The following is a 25,311-nucleotide window of genomic DNA, read 5'->3' on the forward strand; positions in this document are numbered from 1 at the left end:
GAAATGGAGCTGAACTAGAAAACATAAGGAAAGCAAAATATCAGAATTAGATCAGAAATGTTGCGCATAGTGGTGTTACTTTATTAGCACTTCAAAGAAAAATTTTAAAAAGGAAAATCAACTAGAAAAGGATTTATATTTTGGCCAGTTCTGACTGTCTGTTTTCCTCACTGGTGACACAATACATTCTAAGCAGCACTCAGCAGCTGCTGGTAGGAGATATCCTTTTAGTTTACTGAGTTAACTGAACTCTCCCTGGTCTCTGCTTGTGTCTCCCCTTTTTCATCCAGATATCTTGAAGTCCTATGAAAAATGCAGACCCATGTTTAGAGGTACGAAAAAAAAACTTAATAGGAGCCACTCTGTCTTAAGTTTATGTGTGGAAGAGAACCTTGGTGCTACTATGGGCTTCTCCAATTAGGGGGTTTTATATCTAGTAGATTCACAAAATACAGGCTTTGAGACCTGACTGTCTTGGTTCATATGATTGTATGAGAGGGCATGTACATGTGTTGCAGATAAAAGACCAAATATTTCACGCAGTGCAAAGAATTCAGAGGAATTTCAGCATTCGTTTTGGTTTTATCTTCTGTGAGGTTCACAGAAAGCCCAGCATGCTTTGTACGCTGCTGACCTGTGATAAGTACTGAACATATGATTTGCCTTCATATATCCGTGGCTGGGAATAGGTTTTCCTGTTACAAATCAAAGCAACCCCTTATTGTAGATTACAAATCTTCATTTCACTATACTTCCTGCCTTTGCTCTCAATTATTTCATTCCCTCTCATCTGTATTTTGCCTCATTAAATATTCTTCAGTGATTTCCTTTGTATTACATGGAGAAAGAGAAATATTCAGTATCATAATACTGACAACTTTCTGTAGAACATATGCTGAACTCTACTGTTACACACAACTGTCTGTAAATTAGTGTTGGCCTGATTTTCATATGCAATGTTATTCTCCCATTCTTTTTCAAAGGAGACAGTGAGTGAAATGAAAGAAAATGATTGACACAGCTGAACAAAAATTGTCTGAATATAGTAATTTTGTATAATGGAAAAAAGCTCCAGGATTATGCATACCCTCAGTAGGAAAGCTTTCTATTTTCCTGATTGTCATGCTGCCAACATTGCCTGTCAAAATGGACTGTCTTGTAACCAATGAAGTAGAAAAATTCATGACACACAGTATGTCTATCAGTGTCCCTGTGTACTCAGTAAGTGCACCTTGGCCAGTGGGGTCAGCATTTCGACTGTGACAATCCCACAGTCCTTTTTCATTAAAAATATGTCTCTATGATTTGAACACATCAGCACATTTGTCTTTTTATTTTAATCCAAAATTTCAGGAGAAACATGTTCCGGTCACACGAATGAGTGTCTAGACAGACCCTGTTGGAACGGAGGAACCTGTGAAGAGGACATAAATGGCTTCAAATGCAATTGCCCCTTTGGTAAGCATTCATTGGTTTTACGCAATTGTTAGTTTGGCACAGTGTGTGAGTTCTACATTGGTTAGTCGGGTGCTATAGTCTTGTATGGTGAAAGCATTTTGTTTACATTTTGAAAGGTACCAAGCTAGTTATTTAGACTAATAAAAAGGAAAAAAATTCTCAATAAGTGTCCATGAATATTTGCCTATGACTGAGTTTTATAAAGAATAGGTTACTTAGATTAAAAAGTACTTGTAGTATTGGAACATAGTGGCAAAAAAATATGACAGAAATGGAGATTTCCAATTATTTAGTGTCTGTTTGTATAGAAACCTTATAGCGACACATTCCTTCAAAAAAGTGTAGGTTTTAGGCAACAAAACATGTTGAAATTGACCAAACATCCAAAATCCAAGTTTTCAGAATCCTGCTGTGCTGGGCACATTACTCACACCTAAAAGAACTGAAGACTGCTCTAAAGTATGTTCAACCTCAGTCTGGTTGCCTGAGCATGTGCACGTTGTGCCATCTGAAGTACCCGTAAATATTTAAGATATTTTATGAGGCTGGAAGATATGGTACAGGATACAAGGGATATCCAGGATGCATCAGGTCAGGTGGCATCTGAATTAAGGACACAATGTAAAAGACCCAGCAAAACAAAGGGATCAAGAAATATGTTGAAGATTTTGCTTTGCTAATTATATATATGCTATATGATTTGGGATTTTGCATGTTATTGTATTTTGACTAAGAAAACATAGAAAAGGGTGGGTTAGAAACTCCTGACCTTAGAAATCCTTTGACCAGGATCAGCAAGTTTTCTCCATTTTTTATAATCCTTGTGGCCAAAGAGGCTGGGGTAGAGATTTAGCAACTGGTAAGTTTATTCATAAATATGGATAAGAAATTACTGATAAATGCAGAAAAGTTTTTCGTTTTTGACATGTACCTTTATTAGCTCATTGTTACTACGCAAAATAAGGTCAGAAAAACTTATTTTATGCAGTCACAGTCTAAGAAGGCTTACAGTACTAGGGTGTTTAGAAGAGAAACTGATAGTGATCAGTAAACCCTGGAAATGTCAGAGTACTGAAACACAAAGCTCCAACCATCCCTCTCAAGCAAAGCAACTGATTTTAAGAGTACTTTAATGTACTTAATATCAAGAGATCCTTAAATGCTTTAATGGTGGTATACGGCTGAGTTGGGAACTGAAGACAATACAAAGTTATATCTTCAAAGGTAAGATGATGCTGTCATGTTTGTTGCTTCATTGGGACAAATGTAGGCATGTGCTCAAGTGTTTTACTGAATAAGGGCTGTAGCTAAATATTAACATCAACATTGTCTCCTTTGTTCTTCTCAGATGGAGATTCTCACATTCAGTGTACTGCTTTGCTCCCCCATGTTTAACTCCAATTGGTGTTTGCTAACACTTACGTATAGTGGGTTTTAGACAGAAACATCCTGCACCTCCTTCCACAGATCTGAAAGGAGATCTCTCTCACACAGCAAAATGTGTGTCAGTGATAGGAAAGCAAATTGTTGTGACGTTGTCTTAGTAGGTCGTTTGTGCCTCTTTCTTTAAAGGAAAGTCAGCCACTCTGTAGGCAAGCCTTATCCAATTAATTTTTATTATTCTCAGGGGGTGTGTGTATATATGGTTTGAGTGTCTGTTGTAACTTCTCATTCCTTTGTGTTGTGCGTCTGAGGTTAATCCAGGTGTTCATCTGAAACAATGAGGTTTATGTAATGGACACATACTCTAGAAATTACGAGTTTCATTCTATTGACTCTACTAAAATGCTGGGCATAGCAGTAATTCTTCATAGTCATCAGACAAAGGATCAAGTAACTCGCAGTGAACCAGAGGTTATCTGTAGAAATGATCAGTTATTTTTTAAAAGAGTTAAGACTTTCTGTATTACTATTTGCAGCTACATTATTAATATAATGACAAGCTGAACTAGAGAAGAGGAAAATTGTGTAGTGATGTGCATACCTAAGAACGAGCTGAAAGGAGGAGAATTTTAATTTAAATGTGATGCAGATTCCCTTTGTGCCCTTGGGTAAATTAATTAATATCTCAGTTCATATTCTCTAGGTGAAGGTGTAGATAAACAAATGTAACCATCTCACAAAGATATTGCAATAATTAAATAGATAATGTCTGTGAATTGCCTGAAAACAAAAGTCGCTACATTACAGGATATTTTTACTGCTACCTTGGTTCTAACAAGAGTATTACTTCAAAAAATAAGACAGATAACTCAGCCTTAAGTGAAAATGACAATTTATGCCTCCATACTTTCATTGACAACCATATTGGATTTCTGAAAAAAAAAAAAAAAAAAAAAAAGCTTATCTGTAGTTGCTGGCTTTTAGCAAGTAACAGTAAATAAATCAATAATAAAAACACTGAATAAATCACATGTATTCAGTAACAAAATACAAGGGAGCACAAAGAATTTGGATATGCCCTAATGATCAAGTTCTTGTAAATGAAAACACCTGTATCTGCAACTGTATCTGACTAGACCACAATAACTTGTGTTTCACTGCTTGTTTTTCTTTGGAATACATTTTTATTCATTAAGTAGGTGGCTGTTATCTTTCCACTTTTCTGCTTTGCCTGCTGTTGTCTGAAACGGCCTCTGGCTGTATCTTATTTTTAGGTGTGTGGTGATGTTTTCTCAAGTTAGACCTTTCAATATTATCAAATTTGTTACAAATACGGAACAAGAAGATCTTTCCTTTATATGGAACAGAGGTTTTATTTCTATTTTTATTTAAATTATTCTACAAGGAATTGTAACTCTATTTTACTAGATACAGGTTAAGATACCTTTGGTGGGCAAGAAGTACCTTGACAAGAAGGTCAGTAGCACCTCTGCCATGTCAAAAGTGAGCAGCACTATTTTTTAACTTCGACTAAAAAATGTAAAGGTGATCACAGTTAGGAGTTATATACATTAAAATTTAATGAGTTGTTTCTTCAAATTGTGCCATAACAGTAATGCCATTTATTTGGGCATATGAGAGCATAAGTTATATTGATGTACAATTTAGAAGGAAAAGGATGAATTTCCTTTTAGTTTTCCTTTCAGAAACTCTTGATGCTCAGCTAAGATAAATCTGGAAGGATTCCTGAAGAGTTTTGTATTAGCAGTGGGTGAAGATATCTTAATGAATGATCTCGGCATGACTTAATAGTGAAGAGATGCTGCGTAAATAGCAAACCTATATGTTTTGAAAGGAAAGTGTGTTTTGTATCTTCTTTTATCTTATACAGTTTCTTCATATACAAAGTGGATGTAATAGTAGGAATTTTTATTATTAAGATACATTTTTTTTCAAAAGCTCATGTGGTTGCACATGATATATAGTGTTGTATCAGGAAATGAATAACTGCCCCAATGAGAATGCGAACATGATGGATGAAAGGCTGGATTCTTCACTGTACTGTGTGGTGTAGACATTAGGTTGGATCGGAAGAAAGCAAGCTAATTAACTTGATTAACAAGCAAGGTTCATTAACCTGACAAGAAAGCTATGCTTATAGTTACGCTGCTTCTGATACTGAAGTAAGCTCTTTCAGATACCATATCTTTAATAAAGGACTATATTTAAGAAGTGCAGAGCTACTGACACATTGCTGTTGGCTGGAGTTAAGAGACTTCCATTGTCAGAGAAGATTTATAGACTGATCAAGCTGCTTTTGATTGAGACTTGTGGTCTTCCATTTATATTTTATTTAAAGAAGAGTTTGAAGTGATAAATGCATGTAGAATGAACAATGGGACCTCTGTATTACCAGGGCAATCCTCCAACAGACCAAGCTCCGGTCTGCCATGTTTATTTCTTTATGAACTTTCCAAGACAGTATCTATTTTTAGAAATTGTCACAAATGCAATTGTGAAGACCTCAGTATTTTCTCCACTGGAAATTCCAAAGTTGTTGTTTTTTTCCATCATCAATAGTCACTGTGTTAATAGAAACCAAGGCACACTAAAGTTGCACACATCTGTAATTAGTATATAGAAAATACTGAACACATACTGTTGGATGCAGCCAAAATGAGAATTTTCTTACAATAGTGATGTTTTTCAATGTATTGAATATGTTTATATTATGTTTCAAAAGACAGCAGTATTGGAATTTAGCACAGAACCTGCACTTTTGTGTAAGAGTACAGATAACCTTTAATCATTTTGAGAAATTTTTTTAAATTATTTTAAAATAGATGCATTAAAGTTTTTACTAAGCATGAGAAATATATTTGCTGTTTTTGAATGATTTATGATACTGTTATCTCATTTTTAATTAGTCTATAAAATATTAGTGAAAAAAACTTATTTACATTCAGTCCTAAAAATAAGAGATCTTGATGCCACGCCAAATTACAAGCAGTATCTTACTTTCTTTCACTACTAAATAAGGCATAAATCAATAGGAAACTTCAATAGGAACCTTCCAAAATGAAATTCAATTGCTGGAATGTTTGTGTTATATATGACCACAACAGTGAATAACGCCAGAATAATTTTTATTTAACTAAAACAATGATTTTTTTTTCTGTGGAAAATAATTTATCACATAAAAATATTTAAGTAAATAAGATACAATGATAGATTTATAACTTTACAGTAATGAATAACTTAAAATTGTTAAAATATATTTCTTATTTTTGCAGATACAATTCTTCCCTCTCTATAGCAAAAATTTCCTGTTACTGAAATTTGAAATTTTCACTATTTTTACTGAATTCTCTTTTTACTCATTCACATTTCATATCTCATATGTGCAAAAACATTCTCTCTAAAATATGAGTAGGTGTGTCTTCTCTAGCTAAATGCCAGGAAACTAGATTACCTCTGAAAACTTTGCTACTGTTAGCAGAACCTCAGTATAAATCATTCTAGCTTGGATTCATTGATGCACTAAAAAGTTCTACAGTCAGAACAGTAACAAAAATACCGAAGTATTACTTTGATTCATTGGCAGTTCATGTAGTATGTCTTTTGTCAAATCAGGTTTTAACACTCTTATAAAAGTACAAAATCATATTTATCCCCAATCCTTTCCCCTCCCCCCCAAAAAATCTGTGAAGTAATTCACAAAGTTTTTCAAAAGATAAATATTTGTAAGGAAGGATATGTGTTCTCTTCAGCTATACACAGTCAACATCACTCTTTTAATGCAAGAAGTAATAATTAAGTTCAAACTAACAGAAAAATTAGGGTATGAATCTTCATATCTTCTCTGTCTCAATTGAAATCAGGCAAACGCGTAAGTCTGTGCATGTAAACATAAACTGGTAAAGTATGATGAACACCCTTAGTGATACGTTTTAGCTATTTATAATGTCAAAACAACAAGTATTAGTAATTTGAAATTAGTGTTGTATTATATTTAATTCATTGTTTTCCACTGAGTATCTATAAACACATTCAATATGGTTTTAGAAGAAGAAACTTGGGGATATATAAGAACAATTTTAAAACTGAAGAAAAGACATTTAAAAAATGGTATGCCTTTTTGGATATGTATGTCTGTATTTTTCCATCTTCAGAGTACTTTTAGAGCTGTAATAACCAAAAATTTAAAAAAAAAAAGTCACGGTGTAGACATTCCTAGTCCAAGACCTTCAATAATTTGCAAGGAATATTTACATTCTTTTAAAATAGAATGTAGCTGGAATAAATGCACAATGACCACAGACTGCTGAAATATATAAATATAATGGATAAGAATTCAATACTGAGTAACAGAGAAGTGTATAAAAACTTGAAAAGATCTCTTAATTCTGGAAAATGTTGGATTTGGTAAGAGTGTGTTGGACTCCTTTTTCATCCACCTGTCCAGTGTCAAAAATGCAACTGACCTGGTAGGGTTAAACATGAGAGCAAACTCTTTTTTTTATTCCAGAAAGAAAACCCACATTTCAGGAACTAAGAGAACCCCAGTAAGGAAATTATTCATCTATAAAAGCTGAAATGAAGGATGCCTGAGGGCTAAAGCAATGAACTTTGATTTAGGAAATTTGTTGCAAGTTCTACATTACTCCAGAGTGAATTCTTACACAATATATTTAGTATCACAAGTTAGTCAAAGAATTGGCTCTACTCATATGAACTACAGAATGCTGGTAGAAAGTTTTCAGCTGAGGTTTCTGAGCACTGGCTTCTGCTCATCCAGATCTGAATGCTAACCTTAAACTTCACCTGGATCCTTGGTGCCAGTTTAGGTGTGCCTTCTTTCTCTAGACAGCTACCCAAATCTACCCCAAATGCTTCTGTATCCTACACAGTGACCAAAAAAATAACTTTTTTTTAGTTTTAGTTTTCAAACTTACATATACAGTTCCTCCACTCTTGAGAAGCAGGTTTGTTCTTCCTTGTTAAGAAATCAGAAGAACTATTTGCATTTAGCAAATCTAAAATATACACATTCAATTTGTGTATGTTAATGTTATGAAAATATGTCTTACGCTTTATTAGGTACTGTCAGGTAGTTCATTGTCTTAATATGCCGTCAATTTTAACACTAAAACTATTATTTTCATATGACAAATCTCCTTTCAGCAGCCTTAAAAATAATTCATTAAAATGCTCTATGGTACCGCTGAGATATTTCTTAGAAATTATTTCAGTGCTCCATCCTGCTGTTGATAAGATATTGTCACTAAATAGGATGAAATTAGGTCATTTAGTCATACAGATCATTAATTCACATAAATATATCTCAGCATTGCTGGAAACCTGACATTACTACAGTCTTAACTTTTAAAAATATGTAACTAGAGAAAACACTTGCCTTTTAAGCTTTGGGTTTGGTTGTTATCAGATTTATTCTTGTATTTTTTTTTAATTTCCCTTTACTATGGTCTAATTTTGTATCACATCATAAGAACCCCATCCATCAGGAGGTATAGATTACTTTAAGTAATAGAATCTTGTAGGACTCTGCTTTTGTGATAAAATACAAAATTCTTTGCCTGCCAAGATAAGAAATAGGACAAAGAGTAACATAAAATGGATAAAATGGAATCAGACAATCTCTTTAGATATTTTATGACATTATTACGTAGTTCCATTTCTCTCTGTGCAGAAAATATGCCTGGCTTTCAGGTGAACAGCATAACCATCTTTTGAAAGCGTTTAACAGGAAAGTAATTCTATAATAATATAGCTTGGGTGACTGGTTACTGCTGGTAATGGCTTTTGGTATATTCTGATGACCTTATACAAGAGATTTTACAAGCTTTATATTTGAACGTTAGCATTTTAGATAAGAGTATCTCCATTTAGTTGATGAACAGTATTGGTTGATTATAGTGTATGATTATCAACAGTGACTTTCTCAAAGGGAATTTTTTTTATAATGCTAACTCTGCATCTTTTTATAGGGCTTTCTTTTTAGGAGCATAGAATATATCTTCTGAATACCATCTGTGTATCTATATAGCTTTATCCATATATGTATATCTTTCTAAAAGGTATATATTTCTACATCTATACCTTTCTAAAAGAGTAGCTTCTGGAAAAGGGATGTCTGCCTCCCACTCAATATATGGACTATTGCGGACAGACTGAACAACATTGGCATTGAGTGATCGGCATCTCCAGGCACATAGTTTCTTGTGCACAGGCAAATTTCCAGTCTTCATGGAGGAACTTTGGAACTCATCATCAGACACACACTAAAAAATCTAAAACGAACAATCGAGGAACAGCAAATTCACTAGTCATGTTTCAGATGTCTAGGACAGAATGGTTTAGAGAATTTGGTTGTGCAAAGTGCATTGGGTGTCCATAGCAAAGGGCTGACAGGGGGCTGCATGGCGGCCTCTGTGAGGAGAGGTTGGGGCTGCCCCTGGCTGGACACAGACGGTTCCAGCCGGCTCTGACCGACTCACCACAGGGCACGGCTGGGCCCTGCAGCCACAGTGGGGGCACCTCGGGGGAAAGGTATTTAAGAAAGGTTAAAACGCTACACAGAAGTTTGTGAGAGAGAGCTGTGCAGAAAAAATACATGAGAAACTGTCCTGGAGACATCGAGGTCAGAGAAGAAGCAGGGGGTGGAGGTGTTCCAGGTGCTGGAGAGGGAATTCCCCTGCAATCCCATGGAGAAGACCACAGTGAGCCAGGTTGTCCCTCTGCAGCCCATGAAGGAGCACAGTGCAGCAGACACCCAAACTGCAGCTTGTGCAGGACCCCACACCAGGGCGGTGGATGTGCCCTGAAGGAAGCTGCAGCCTATGGAGACCCCATGCTGGAGCAGGCTCCTGACAGGATTTGGGGCATGTAGAGACAAAGGTCATGCAGGAACGAGTCCAGCGAAGGGCAACTAAGATGATTAAGGGCTTGGAGCACCTCCCTTATGAGGAAAGGCTGAGAGAGCTGGGACTCTTTAGCCTGGAGAAGAGAAGGCTGAGGGGAGACCTTATTATGGCATACAAGTATCTAAAGGGTGGGTGGAAGGAGGATGGAGCCAGGCTCTTTTCAATGGTTCCCAGTGACAGGACGAGGGGCAATGGGCACAAGTTAGAACAAAGGAAGTTCCGTTCAAATACACGGAAACAGTTCTTTACGGTGAGGGTGACAGAGCACTGGCACAGGCTGCCCAGGGAGGTGGTGGAGTCCCCTTCTCTGGAGATTTTCAAGACGCGCCTGGATGCAGTCCTGAGTAATGTGCTCTGGCAATCCTGCTTTAGCAGGGGAGTTGGACTAGATGATCTCTAGAGGTCCCTTCCAACTCTGATAATTCTGTGTGTGTGTGTGTGTGTGACTGCAGCCCTGGGGAGAACCTATGCTGGAGCAGGTTTATCCTCAAGGACTACAGCCTGTGGGAGAGGCCCACAGCAGAGCAGGGGAAGCCAGAGAGGGAGGGAGCAGCAGAAAGGAGTTGTTATGGACTGACCGCCATCCCCCCTTCCCCATTCCCCTCTGCTGTTTGGTGGAAGGAGGTAGATCAGTCAGGGATAACAGAGTGAAGTTGAGACTGGGAAAAGGAGGGCTGCGGGGGTACATGGAAGATGGTTTAGGTTTTGTCTTTGTTTCTCACCATCATACTCTATTATTAATTGGCAATAAATTAAATTAATTTTATCCAAGTTGAGTCTGTTTTGCCCATGATGCTCACTGTTAAGTGACCTCCCTGTCTTTGTCTCAACCCATAAGATTTTTCATCTTATTTTCTCCCCTTGCCCTGTTGAGGAGGGGAAGTGAGAAAGCAGCTGTGTGGGGGTCTTGCAGCCATCCAAGGTGAACCCACCACACACCCACAAGCACCAGTCTTGGGGATCAGCAGATTAAATAAAAGTAAAAATAGGAACCTTCAGTATTTTAACCTCCTCAAGTATGTCTTGCACCTAAGGACAAAGTCTGTAGCAAGAAAGTTCTAAAATGTTTAAATCCAGGTTAGCTAGCGATATAATTAACATGAGGCATTCCATTTAAGATTCTTGAAATATGGTGAAAACACGATAACAATAAGCCCTATAAACCCTAATAAGACCTTAGACAAACCTTCTGCTCAGTACTTAGACAGAGGCAAGTGCTGCACCTGTGGCAGATATGCCCGGAAGATGGCACTGGAATAGCAAGGAATTCTGAGGAGTCTGAAGTCCGTGTTCCAACACAGCAAGAAGTCTTGCATTGTTAAATAATACCTTCTGGAAAGATGTTTTCCATTAGTTCTACAGGAAGAAACTCCTGCCTCTTTCATTGGAACAGAGAAAACCTCCAGCCAGAACTAGAAGTACTAAGGAAAATATGATAGGCCCTAACAATATGTCTCTTTCCATCACTCACTGTCCTTATGTGAACTTTTTCATCAGAAGCATAAGGACTGATCAATATTGATTAATTTGCATTCCAAATTCAGTGTAATAAAAGCACAATGTAATGTCATCTTCATCAACGGAAGGAATGGCAGAGGAAATTTCGTTGATGATATATACACAGCTAGTATATGATATTCCATATAATATATGATATTGGAGCTAATATATTGTTGGCTCAATACAGAATGAATGTAATTCTTCACATGGTCTGTCAAGAAAACTGAAGGGCAGATAACTGACGAGGAAGCCCTTAAAGGACAGTATTTGAACCTATGTTGTGGTCCAAGATTTGTTAAGACCAATGTGACCACAAAACATTTCAGCCATCAGTGAATCAGCATATTTAGCAGGAAAAAAGATGGCAGTGGAGAGTGTTAGATCTGCTCTTGTTCCAAAAAATAATATGCACACTTTCAAAACCCCTGGATTCATTGCCTGGATATTTTACTGCCTTGTAGCTTCACTGTTTGTTCTCCTTCTTTTATGTGGCTCAGTCTTCAGATCATTTTTATTTGTCCCTCATGTTTTGTTATTTTAACAATTTATATTGCTCATTGAAACACTATTAATTTTTTTTTGCTTTTAAGTTTTTGCTTCAGGTTGTTTTCTGACAATGTGCCACTTGTTGCCCTTTTCATTCTTCTCCAGATGGTATTTAACACTTTTTGTTTGATGATAATTAGTATTTAGAAACTCTTCTTTGTTGCAGGTATGCTCATACAGACTATTTAAACATGTTTTTTGCAGGCAGGCTACTTAACAAGCTGCTTTTTTTTTTTTTTTTTTTTTACTTTGTCAGCTAAGTATTTGTGTTCCTTTTCTGGTTAACTTGGTACTTCTTTTGTTTACTTGTCTTAATTTTAAACTTTTGGGGTTTTTTACCATTATAGATGAGATCTGTTAGTTGATATTTTCAATTCAAATGTTATATTCATATAAAATAAATAGTTTAAGCATTTCAAATTTGGGGGGACTGTTTATACATGTTTTCTTCTTCCTTTAGTTCAGTCTAGGTAGAACATTGTGTAGAATGCCATGATAGCCTTTTATGGAGAGAATGACTAAGACTTTTACTCACTTTTCTCTTCTAAACTTTCAGCTAGATGACTGTAGGAGTAAAATGGAAGTTTTCAGTTTTGTATGTTTCAGATTCATAGATGAATATGCCATTAGTCATTGATAGCATCTGAAAAGTTCTTAACATAGCATCTTGATTTGAGAAAAATAGTCATGAATGACTTGAGGAAGATTAATTTATTAAAATAACATAAAGGCTAAGCAGAAGCTAAACAAAAATGTAGCAACAAAAAGATTTCTAACCTGGCTGTTTCCATGACAACCTTCCTTCTCCAAGTTCCAAAAACCATTTCTGCAGTACTCATGTGCTACTCATCACTTTCATTGTACATTATTTCAGTGGATAGATATTTCTATTTTATCGATATAAAAAATTCAGGTGAAATACATGATAGAAAATGTTTCTTTATTTGCATTACAATAGTGTCAGTGATGCCTGGTTTATATTAGGGACAATTATACAGTGTGTATGTATGTATTTTTATTTTACAGTAGCATAGGGATTAATCCGATCCAGAAAGTTCAACAGGTTTTGTTTGTTTGTTTTTTAAGTGCAGTCATCATTGCTGTGAACAAAATAGGAAATGGTTGGATTTATTAAGTATTGCTTTGCCTGTTTTGTAGTTGTAGAGGCAACATGAATACAGGTGGGATGAACATTTTGCTAGAGGTACCATTCTCCTGTACCAGAGCTTAAACTGAGAAGGCTTAGATTTAGAAAACTGGGTTTTAGACAGCTGAAGGTAGATGAGACAAGATGAATTCCAGATGAAGTGATTTTCTCTGTGACTAGTGACACTGCAGTGAAAGTGGACAGAGGTCTCCTTAGCCTTATTCTTATAACTTTCTTCCATCTTTACAACTGAATTTGGGGATTTTTTTTTTTTATTCACACAGTTTTCTTCTCTGTTATTTTCATTATACATTTAAGGTTCTAAAAAGGGTTCATCTACTTTAATAAAGCACATTTTTTTGCTTTAATCCGCTGACTGGATCTGAAAAGGACAAGTGGAAAATGTGTATGTATTAAAACTAAATGTGACTCATCAAAGAAATAACATGAGGGAAGTTATGTGCAGCAGCATGATAAGGGCAGAATTGCAGTCCCTATACGACAGTGAAAATAAGCTGTAATAAGGCACCATTAAAAAGTTCAATAAAATGAAACCTCACAAAAGCTACCACAATTTTTTAAGTTCAACATAATTGGCAGTCCTTTTTAAAGAATAACTCAGGACTGAAACTGTAAAGCTACTGCCTGAATTGTTGAAGTACGTTGACAATGTTTGAGGCAAACTGCATGCTGTCCACATATGTTATGCCTCCCACAACTGAAAATAAAATATTAAACTAATTAATAGCATGGTTTTGCTGTAGCCTAATTACAGTCTAGGTTGCCCACGTTACTCATCAGTTGTTGCATCCAGCCTTAATAGGCACTCCTCAAAGTCAGGTACTCAGGGCAAACACAACCACAAAGGCCTTAGACCAGATTCACATAGTTCACTTTAATGACGACAAAACAATGCTGATGTAATTAGCAATAAAATAAAGGCTATCAGTGATCAATTTGGCATAGCTGTTTCTTAAGAATAGAGAACCTGCTCAACTCACTGGGGTTTACTACGGCATTATGTACTCAAACTAGGGGCAGGTCTACCCATGCTACTAGTTATGCTTAACTTTAATGATTATCTACATGATTAAATTGAGTCCCCTTTGTGAGGTTAATTGATTTTTTTAACAAAAGAATTCACTTTAATTTGAGAACCACTTATGTCAACTACCCTTCATTGTATATTTTCTTAAACAGCCTCTACAACTTAGACAATGTGTTCATCTATGCATCATCTACCTAAGTATATTTTTTCTGGTTGCGGATCGACTTTTTAAAAGACATAGTATCTTACTGATTTTTTTCCTAAATAAGGTTCAATATAGCCTTAAAACATTCTTAGTCACACATATAGTTTCAGTTTGGGGTTTGTAGATTTCTTATGATCCCTAGAAATTCAAGTTACATATTTGTAACAAGTTACAAAAATGTATTTGTATAAACACAAATTGATTTGTAAAACTTACATATAATATCTCTCTAAATACCTGTTATTAACATTTATTTATGACTGTTAGTGTAAGTAATCAAACCTGCTTATGGAAATTTGATTTCACAAACAAAACCATAGTTTGATTAAAAAGGCCTGTATGTACTTTCTCAAGGAAATATTTAAAAAGAAAGCACACTGAATTTGTCTTTTCCATAGGTGATGAATTTTTCTCATTGGAAGCAACTTTATGAGATGTTTCTTTCACAAAATTCTACATAAACTTATTTACTTACCCTGCCCATAGTTTTATTTTGTCTTCCTTACTACTTTTTTTTTTGATTGAATGAAAAATATATTTTTATTTGCTTGAGCCTGGATGTTAAACCATGCTGTACTTCATGGGAATATGTCATCACTTTGCAACATTTCTATGCCTTCTTTTATCACAATGATTATACTCCTGTATGACAATGCAGCCCTGCCACATTTTTTGACTTCTTAACTGTCTATGACTTGAAATTGGTAACAGGGCTGGGAAAAGATTCTTCATAGCCTCACGGACCAACTTTGAATGGAAAATTTATCATTGTTGGACATTGTCACACAACGAAATATTAATCTGGTGCAGTTATCAGTGCAGAAGATCTGTTTGGGACTTCCAGTCTGTCATCATAACTAAGCATGCTTATTCTCTCCAGCCTATTTTGGACGAACTGTAGTTAGATAGGAAATTGGGTACAGGGTTATTCTTTCTACTTACCAGGCAGGAATCCAGTGCTCTACCCATCTGCAAGTAGTCCCTGAGAGGACTGGGCAGCTTGCTTCCTCAAGCTTGTAACTCAGCCTGTGCCAGCTGTGTCAGCTGGACTTCTAGAGAATAAAAATCATGCTTCTGACAGATGGATAGGGAGGCTGTACATCAACCAACAGCAAAGCAGAGCACAGTACAGATTGCATATAATCCCAAGAGAATTATTTGGATTTGCTAATGGAGATTTAGTTTAAAAGTGCTGTTCTTTGGGCTTCTTGGTCCAATTCGAGTTTCTTTTTTCAAGCAAGGCCATTTAACTTCCTTCTCATGGAATTAACTTCCCTGTCACCCAAAACAAACTTTTGCATTGTTTTTTATCTATAATGGTTTTGGCTGGGATGGAAGTAATGTCCTTCATAGCACCCCATACGGTGCAGTGTTTTGGATTTTTGACTAAAACAGTGTTGATAGCATACCAGTGTTTTAGTTATTGCTAAGCAGTATTTGCACAGCATCAAGGCCTTTTCTGTTTCTCACACTGCCCTGCCAGTGAGTAGGCTGGGGCTGTTCAAGAAATTGGGAGGGGACACAGTGGGGACAGCTGACCCCAACTGACCTAAGGGATCTCCCATACTATATAATATTGTGCTCAACAATAAAAGCTGTGGGGAAGAAGGAGGAAAGGGGGGACGTTTGGCATTATGATGTTTGTCTTCCCAAGTAACCGTTAGGTGTGATGGAGCCCTGCTTTCCTGGAGATGGCTAAACATCTGCTGCCGATGGGAAGCAGTGAACGAATTCCATACTTTGCTTTGCTTGCATGCGCAGCTTTGAGTTACCTATTAAACTGTCTTTATCTCAACCTGTGAGTTTTTCTCACTTTTGCCTTTCTTATTCTCTCCTCCATCCCACTGTCGGGGAGTCAGCAAGTGGCTGCGTGGGGCTTAGCTGCCCATTGGGGTTTACAAACCACATTACCATATCTTTTCCTCCCTGTTTTTATTCCTTAAAATAAGATGCAATGAGATACTAAAGATTACTAAAAGCATTAATATAATGTCATCGATCAATGTACATTTTAGTTAAACAGAGTTGTTACATATTCTTGTTTGCTTTGAGATAAAATTAGCTCGGCTGTTGCCTAGCTCCAATAGCACAAGAAATAGTTAATCCCACCAGTCATTTCCATTCTTCAGGTGTATGTAGGAAATTATCAGTGAATAATTCTCTCTTTCACCCACCTACATCTTTCTAGTTACCCTTTTTGACTTCAAATATTCGATCTTCCAACACAAATTATCTTCTCCAGCCTTTATATCAACAGCTTTTCTAGTGCCAAGGTATATGCAATAAAATGGCTTGTTTGGGTGTGATACCACATGAGCTGTACAGAATGACAACTGTCTTCATCCTCCATGACTTGATACCTTTGCTGAGTTGCATTGACCATTATTCTGTCATATTACACTGCAAACTCATATCTAATTTGCCATCCATGGTCACCCACCGTCTCCGCTGAGAGAGAATCTGTCTCTTGAAGTTTCTCCTGTTTGCAAGACTTTATACTCATTTCATTCCTGTGGACACAGGCACAAATAATACCTTAAAGTACAATTTCTATGCCTATATTTTGTCACAGAAAACTAGAATATAAAGACCCTATTTCAAACCAAAGCTATAAAACACTCAGACCAAAGAAAAACATGGTCGGTGTGTTTCATACTGAATATGGATTTGTCTTCTAGTATCAAGTACTAGAAGGTTTTTGGTTTGGGTTAGTTTTTTTGTTTGTTTCTGAAGGACCTAATGATTTTGACTTGTGCCTGTTTTGCCAAAGTGTCCTGGTTTCAGCGACACAGGATTACTTTCTCTTTCAGCAATTTTACTTTTAGGTAAGGTCTCTTCTAATGCTAGAGAAAACTGCACTTTTAGAAGACTCTAGTGTCTGAATTTGTGAAAATATTTACTTTATAGACAACTATGGTATGCAGGTTTCAAAGTCTCAGTGTTTTCAAGCTAGCCAGGGGTGGGGATGAGGCGAAGCGAGACCCGAGCACTTGACCCAAGCTGGCCAACAGGATTATTTCTTACCATGAACTTCACATTCAATATAAATTAGAAAGTTTGCTGAGGAGTGCTCCTCTTCTATGGTGGCTGCAATCTGGAGAAATTCTTGCCCTGGTGCCGGACACCTGAGGCCTTCTCTTCCTCCCAAAGCTGTAGCACTTACAGTGTCTGACATTTGCTGTCATTGCTGGTATAATCGGCTAAGTATAATCCTCGTATATTTTATATTAGTATCGGGATCAATATTGGTTCTTTAGTATTGTTAATGTTAGTTATGTAATCTTATTCTTTTTAATCTGGGGTGGGTGGGGGTGGGGTGTGTGCAGGCTTTCATTGGCCGTTTGCAATCTGTGAACTTCATCCTGAGAACTTAGTTCTTTACACACAGACATTATTGGAGTCACCCAGGAACTGAAGGTGTGTGCCAGAAAGTAAAATTCTAGTCTGGTCTCTTAAATTAGATAGTGCATTCATAGTTGGTGCTAAGATTTGTTTATCTTGGCAAAATATGGAAGTCTAAACTGTCCTTGCTGTAACTGGCGCATTATTTGGGGAAGGTATTATTTATCAAGTCTTTAATGCTTGTCCTCATTGTATATTATATCTTTTAGAATGCCGCATTAGTGGAGGCTTAAGTCTTCAAAATACATCAGTTTTTTTTCTCATTCTTATGGTTATGTTATACTTTATTTCATACCAAGAGATTTTCAATTCTTTCTTCAAAAACTGCCTAATCCTTTGCCATTGCCTACTCAGTTATCTTAGTCTGCCACATGCATTAGTCAGCTGTTAGCAAAAGCACTTCTTGTATTTTAGAAATTCTTTGTGGAAAAGGCATGTTTAGTTTCACAACCAATTTCCTTTGGCTTATATATAGCCCAATCAAAAAATAAATCTCAAACAAAAGACTTGCTTATTCCTGCCTCCCTCCTTTCCACTCTGGGTCAAAACTTTTACAATACTATATCTATATTCTTAGTTACTGTAGCCAAAGGATTAAAGATGTGACTTAATGAGGACTGAGGCAGAAGTTTAATCCTTCATGCTGAAACTTGCACCAAAAATTTAGTCATCCAGCTTTTTTGAGATAGTCCTGCAATTTCTAGCTCTATGTTAAGCATGAGAAGAAAGACACTTGCCAGCAACTGTTTTGACTGTTTCACCTGGGATAGACAAAGGTTCAGGAATCAAATTTATGTATTCACAACTCACCTTAAAATCTTATCTTGCCACTGGAAAAAAACTGAAATATTTAGGACTCATTTCACATAGTTTTAAATATCTACCATGTGATGATTCACAATCCAGAAATGCCTTTTTTTTTTTCATCACTGATGTAAAAGTCATTAGGAAGACTAGATCAGCTGTATGCCTTAAATCTGCACTGTAAATATTTATGGTCAGTTACACAAATCCCATTCTTGGTTGTTAATTATCCATATTTTGCTCTTCTTTCTCACATCTCTGAGTTAGTTGCCCTTTTGTTTTTTTTTTTTTAAGAACACATGTTGGAAAGGTTTCTCACCCTTTCTTCTTGGAATTAAACAACATATGTAAGACAGAGGAGCATGGGACAGGTAACATCGTGTATCGCTGAAAGCTGAAAGACTGATAGCAGTATTTGCCTATTTGGGTATTATTACTTCCTTAACATAGACTTTAATTTTCTGACATTTAAGATAACATGCCTAATTTTAGTCACATGAAGGCTAAAATCCCTTATGAATTCTCTGCTGTGTTAGAAAAGGAGAGTTACTGGTAAAGATTTTCAGTCATTAGAAGCATCAGAACTCAACTCCCACTTTCACGGAGCATATATAAGTAGCACTTTTAGACTTGTGACTTTTCAGAATTTGAAATTAGTCAGTGGATCTAATGGGCTTTTTTAATGCATACAGGCAAAAAGCTTCATTACATAAAGTTTACTTCATAAAAAACATTGTCACATAAAGTTTATTTTATAAAGATATCAGGATAAATATAATAATATATTTAAATGCTTAAGATATTATTTCTGAGTCTCCACGTTCAAATTTTAATTATCTGACAAATTTATAACAAAGAATATTCTAGCATATGAAATATGCTTTGGAAGGAGAAATTAACAGCTAAGACTTTCAAGAAATAATGAGACTCAACATTTCATAAAGAGCTGTATTAGAATTTAGAAAAGAAAATAGAATAATCTTACGTTTCAGGAAGATTTATAACTAATAGAAAAGATAGGTTATCGGGACATGTATTAAGCTGAATACACTAGCTATCTTGTTGGCTTTTATAAAGGCAGATGGTTTTCAGGACATCTGAAGGAATATCAGGAAAAAATGCCAATATCTATAATGTTGCTGTCATTTATGAAAGCGTATAGATCAGATAATCACAGTTGCTAGCTGTGCATGTGATGAGTCAAATAATAATTTATTCTACTTAATGAAATCCACAGAAATCATTAGTTATACTAAATGTCTTCTAATTATTCATTTTCTATGGAAGAATTAATGTATTTAAAATCATCAAAACGCCAGTCATTACCAACCAAACTTGATTACTCAGTGAAATGCGCATGAGATGCCTACAGAAGAACAATCGTAAAAGCAGTGGAAGGAATATTATGAGTGAGTTAATTAGCTTTTTTGAGGAAGTACCTGCTGTCATGTTGAAATTGGTATTTAGACTTTTTATTCTTTACATTTAAAATACCATATTGTTTCACTGATTTTCAAATTAATATGACAAAAGTCAGAAAGTTCTTACCAGCTTTTCACTTCTATGCTCTGAGGCACTTGAAAGCTTTTTAAAAGTTTGCTTTTCTCAAAGTATTGCTCCAAAAGAATAGCCCGTAGAACATAATTAAGATTATCACTATTCTGCAATGCATGCTTCCCTCCTCCTTCCTGCCCCCCTGAAAATGCCACCAGACTTAGCAATATTAGAGGGAGGTTGTTTGGTCATAAAAGACCAAGTAATAAAGTAGTGTTCCTAAGTGTCGGGATTTTTTTGTATTGTGGGTAACTGGTTTTATTGCAATATGTGTTTACCTGGGAAAAACATTGAATAACAGTGTTCAACACCTGGGTGTAGCTAGAGAAGTGGGATCTTACCAGAAAGACTTCAGAAAGCCAAGGTAAAATCTTGACTCTGTTGAAACGATATGGATTTTGTTGGTTGTTTACAGTGAATCATGTATTTTCCAAGGTGAGTATAGCTTTGAAAAAGAGCATACTTTATGAACTACTAGCTTTGGAAGTACTGGAAAAATATCAGAATGCTAAAATGTTGCCTTGGCTGTCAAACTGCATTCAGTTTCTGTATATTACTTTTTCTAGGGGGGGGGTGTGTAATATTTTAATAGAAAAATTTGGTTTGGAAGAAAAATGCCTTTTAGCCAAAACCCAAAACTAAAACAAACAAAAAAGTGATAAAGCATAGTCTCATAGCTACTTCTCAGAAGCTGAAGAAAAGCTTTATCAACAATTTAGACTGTTTTGATAAAACGATTGAAAGTTAAAATTTAAATGCTTGTCCTGGAAAAATTACAGAAGTAAATGGGAACCATGTAACGTAGAAGGGTGAGCACTTGTCTGGACAACCAGTACAGAACAAGTTGTTGAAGCCCCATCCCTGGAGGTGTTCAAGGCCAGGCTGGATGGGGCCTTGGGCAACCTGGTCTAGTGGGAGGTGTCCCTGCCTATGGCAGGGGGGTTGGAACTCGATGATCTTCAAGGTCTTCTCCAACCTAAACCATTCTATTATTCCATGATTCTATAATTGAGAAAAGAGGTCTGGAAGAAGGGAAAAGAGCATGACTACTGCCTGTAAAGCCTGGGGTGTAGAGCTGACTGAAGTGACGTTGAGTTAGGTCTATAGACAGCAGAGAATGGAGAGGAGAGCGAGCAGCCATCAGCAGACAGATGTGGCATAGCTGACACATGCTAACACTGGAAACACATTCAAGTGGAAAAGGTGCTAAAGCCAGGGAACCAATACAGTACCTTTCCTCCTCAGTATCAAACAAGAGAAGAAATATGTTATTCTGACAATCTCTGGCAACAACTCAGGTGTACAGAATTCTGAAACTATGGAATTTGTCAAATGCATTGTCTTAGTAGCCACCTCTGGGTGTGAAAGTTTTTGTTTTTTTTTAATTGGGAAATTATTGCCATTTAAGAACACCCAAAATTCATTATTTAGGACATGTCTAGACACACGCAGTATGTTATCACATAAGTAGCTCTATATGTCACTCCAGTTGTTGCCACTCTATTTTCTTCATTATTATTTTTTCATTTTTTACATTAAAAAAAAAGTAATAATAACAGATAATAACAGGTCAGAAGTTTCCATGCACTAACAAGAAAGATCAATTCACCTTATAACATTTCAAATCAGTAGAATTCTATATTATTTGCAGCTTGCAGACAGAACTGTTACTATTTCTGTAATCTTGTTGCCCTAGAACACCCTCTCTCATTTCCTTGGAAGACTCTGTCTTGTCATTCAGTTTTAATGGTAAATATACTGGAAGTTGTTTCTTTTTGTTTAAATAGCAGACAGAAGAGCCTAACTATAAAAGTTTTATTGTCATTCAAGTGATTGTTCCTCATATCTATATCAATTCCATATACTTTCTTTTAATAATATAGCTAATAAACATAGGTGCATGATGTTTGCGAAAATGAAATACCTGAAAATAGGTAAAAAAAAACCATGAAACTCACCTAAAATTCTGATTTTTTGTATTTTTTAGTTGTGTGTTTTGGTGCTTATCTTTATTAAGACCAGTTTAAAAAAAAAAAAAATTGTTTCCATTCTGCTTTATGGTATTCTGCACATTAACAGATGAATCAAGCTGTTAACTAGCCATGATGAAAAAGCTAAAATAACCTAGTGCTCCAGTATTTCCTTACAATTGGGTGCTACATAAATTTTTGAAAGGACATTTCATGTATTCTTAATGCTAAAGACATTCATCAAAATGGATTTTATGCTGTTACTGAGTTTTGTTCTTTTAGTTGAATTTCAATGATTACTTAATCACAGTGTATAATTACCAGCCTGTTTAGTAGTCCATCACTCATGAATGATATTGATATTCACGGAATTCACCTGCTATTTGAACAGATGGAAAGTAACCTCAAGATTTAGTTGCCTGGCACACAGATAGGGATGGTAGGATCAATACTCTGACCCTTAATTATTATGTAAGGTACCTTTATTTGAACACATTGAATTATATTTCAACACAAATAAAGATCTAAGGACATATGCATCAGAACAAAGAGCTGAATTCCCAAGGAAGATGCAGACTTGGATATGCAGTAGTAGAGGAATGTACTAAAATACTCTGCAAAACATGGCATGATGTTGCTTTAACAACTACTTTGTAACTAAGTGGATCCTCTCTTTGCTCTCTTTGTTTAACTTTTTAAGTTTATAGTAACTGCAGTTACCATCCAATTAAGACCAAATCGTGGTCATAGTGTTCAGCCATATTTGGAAAGGAAAGTTCAAGCCTTGATTGCTGCCTCAAAAATGAGTGTTAATATTACAAGACAAGAAACTTCTGTAGAGCCCCCATATGATTCTCAGAAGTATGAGAGAATCTGAGGTACAGGATAGGGCTAAATTATTTCCCCCCACTACAGTGAAAGTGGAGAGCTGTAATTCAGAGTTTAAAAAAAAAAAAAAAAAAGAAAAAAGAAAGTCATACTGTGTGTATGATTACATGGTGTTTTGAAAAAATCCTTGAGGCCACTTCCAACACTTTCATTATATTTGTTGTCCACACATACTGAAAACCAAAGCCTTTTGACTTGCTGGAAACGTCACTGTTATTGGTAGACAGACTGACTACTGGGTTGTATGGTTTTGCATTCTTATGGGGCAGATTCATTGGCAAAAGCCAATACAGTTTTACCAAAGATAAATTGGGTTTAACCAACCTGATTGCTTTCACTGATTAAACAGTTTTCTCACTGGATGAGAAGAGAGCTGTGGATGTTATCTACCCTGATTTCAGTAGAGAACTGGACAGAGTGTCCCACAACATCCTCATTGACAAGCTGGTTAAGAAATGGACTAGACAGTTGGACCACAAATGGTGGAAAACTAGCTATTCTACTGAGCTCAAAGGATGGTAGATAATGGCTGGAAGTCAAACTGGCACCCAGTCATGAGTGGGTTGACTCAGGGTTCAATATTATTCAACATCTTTCTAGATTTTATGGATGGTAGGACTGAATGCATGATCACAAAGTTTATGGATGGCACCAAATTGGGTGGAGAAGTAGATAAGTCAGAAGGAAGAGCACCCATACAGAGATCTCAACAGGCCAGAATACTGGGCCAGCAAGAATCCCATGAAGTTCAACAAGGATAAACGTGAAGTCCTGTAACTGGAATAACCCCAAAGATCAGCACAAGCTAGGGTCTTTACTGCCACAAGCAGGTAAGATCATATCTTTGCCATGAAGATTCTGGGGTCGTGGTAGATAGCAAGCTGAAATTGAACCAGTGGTATGTACCTCAGCAGCAAGAAAGGCAAAACACATCGTGGGGTGCAATGTCTAGTGTATAGTGAGCAGATCAAGGGAGGCAGTTACTCAGCTTTACTTGGCACTTTTTAGGCTACATCTGGAATACTGTGTCCAATTGTGTTCCTTCCAGCTGAAAAGAGACACAGAGAAGTTGGACAGTGTCCCACAAAGGGTCCCAAAATGGTCAGAGAGTTGGAGAACTGGACATATGAAGAAAAGATGAAGGAATTGTGTCTGTTCAGCTTAGAGAAGAGACATCTCAAAGGATGTCTAGTCACGGTTTCCCAATAGCTAAAAGGGAGTTACAGAGAACATCAAGGTACTCTCTTCACAAGGATTCCCAGTGACAGAAGAGGCAATGGGCATAAGTAGCTTCAGGGCAAATTCTGTCTGGATTCAAGAAAAGAAGTCTTCACCATAAGAACGATTCATCATTGGAATAAGTTGTCCAGAGAAGCAGTGAAATGTCCCTTGCTGGAAATACTTGGCTTGTCAGAGCCCTGGATAATCTAATTTAAGGCCCTGCTTTCAACAGAAAGTTGGACTAGATGGTCTCCAGAGGACTCTTCTGACCTAGACTTTTCTATTATTCTATACCACTAGGTGCATCTGGTTTTATATATACCACTAGACATGCTGGTTTTAACTTGCTTACATGTAGGATTTGAGCTACTTCTGCATATCAATTCCTCAAAAAAATGAGCTGATCTGTGAGTACACATTCATTCCAACTTCTCTATAACTTGATTTTATGAAGTAGTGTAGGCAGATCAGATTATTTCAATATTATTAACTGTATAAATAAGGACTTCCTTTCAAGACTTTGGGTGAGGAGGTCCTCAAAGGGAGACATAGCATTCTTCATTAGTTCTGGTAGCTGTTATCTGATGTGAAAGTAATGTAATACAGCACATTAGTTCTGACATCTGTGATACTCTATATCTTTTTAAATTTGTTAAGTCATATGGACTTTGTATCGTACATCTAACTTGATGTGTCTGATACGACATTAATAAATTTATCTTTTCTGAAATTAATAGCATTTTTTTTTTCATGTCACAATAGGAGCAGAATAGACACAAAGGAATGCTGGAATTGCACAAAACTGGCAACCTGTTTAGCTTTGGTGAAAATGACAGGAGTGTTTACAAAAATATTTTCATGACTATTGTTTCACAAAGCAGATGATTGTTTGGTAATACTACACTAACAGGTTTGGCGGTTGTTTCCAAATATAGTTGTTCAGAATGGACTGAATACCAGTTATCCTTCTAAATACAACCCTATGTTTCCTACAGCTGCAGTACCACTCATTATTCTTAAACAGTCCTGCAGTCTGAGAAATCAAAGCTTGTGTAGAGGTGGACTGGCACTGGTATGTACAGCTTCTCCTATGTTAGTTCTTAAAGGATGTTTTGTCTGAGCATATCGACATATGCAGATATCACTATATCCAGTTATGTTCTAAAAGATATCCCTGGATAGAGTTCATTACTCAAAACATTATACAAAACAATTTACTGTACAAAAATAAAAAAAAAGAG

General features: G+C 36.3%; 1 protein-coding gene across 1 annotated transcript in view; it reads left to right on the forward strand.

Moving 5' to 3' along the window:
- Positions 1–25,311, forward strand: part of EYS (eyes shut homolog) — a gene marked incomplete at both ends in the record, with an annotated part of 840,074 nt that overhangs the window by 51,727 nt on the left and 763,036 nt on the right. Inside the window, one exon of the mRNA XM_082480747.1 lies at positions 1,354–1,458. Within this exon, the coding sequence (XP_082336873.1) occupies positions 1,354–1,458 (105 nt within the window). The remainder of the gene's footprint in view (positions 1–1,353; positions 1,459–25,311) is intronic.

Source organism: Vanellus vanellus (assembly GCF_965231255.1).
Source record: "Vanellus vanellus genome assembly, chromosome: 3".
In the NCBI taxonomy this organism is placed as follows: Eukaryota; Metazoa; Chordata; class Aves; order Charadriiformes; family Charadriidae; genus Vanellus; species Vanellus vanellus.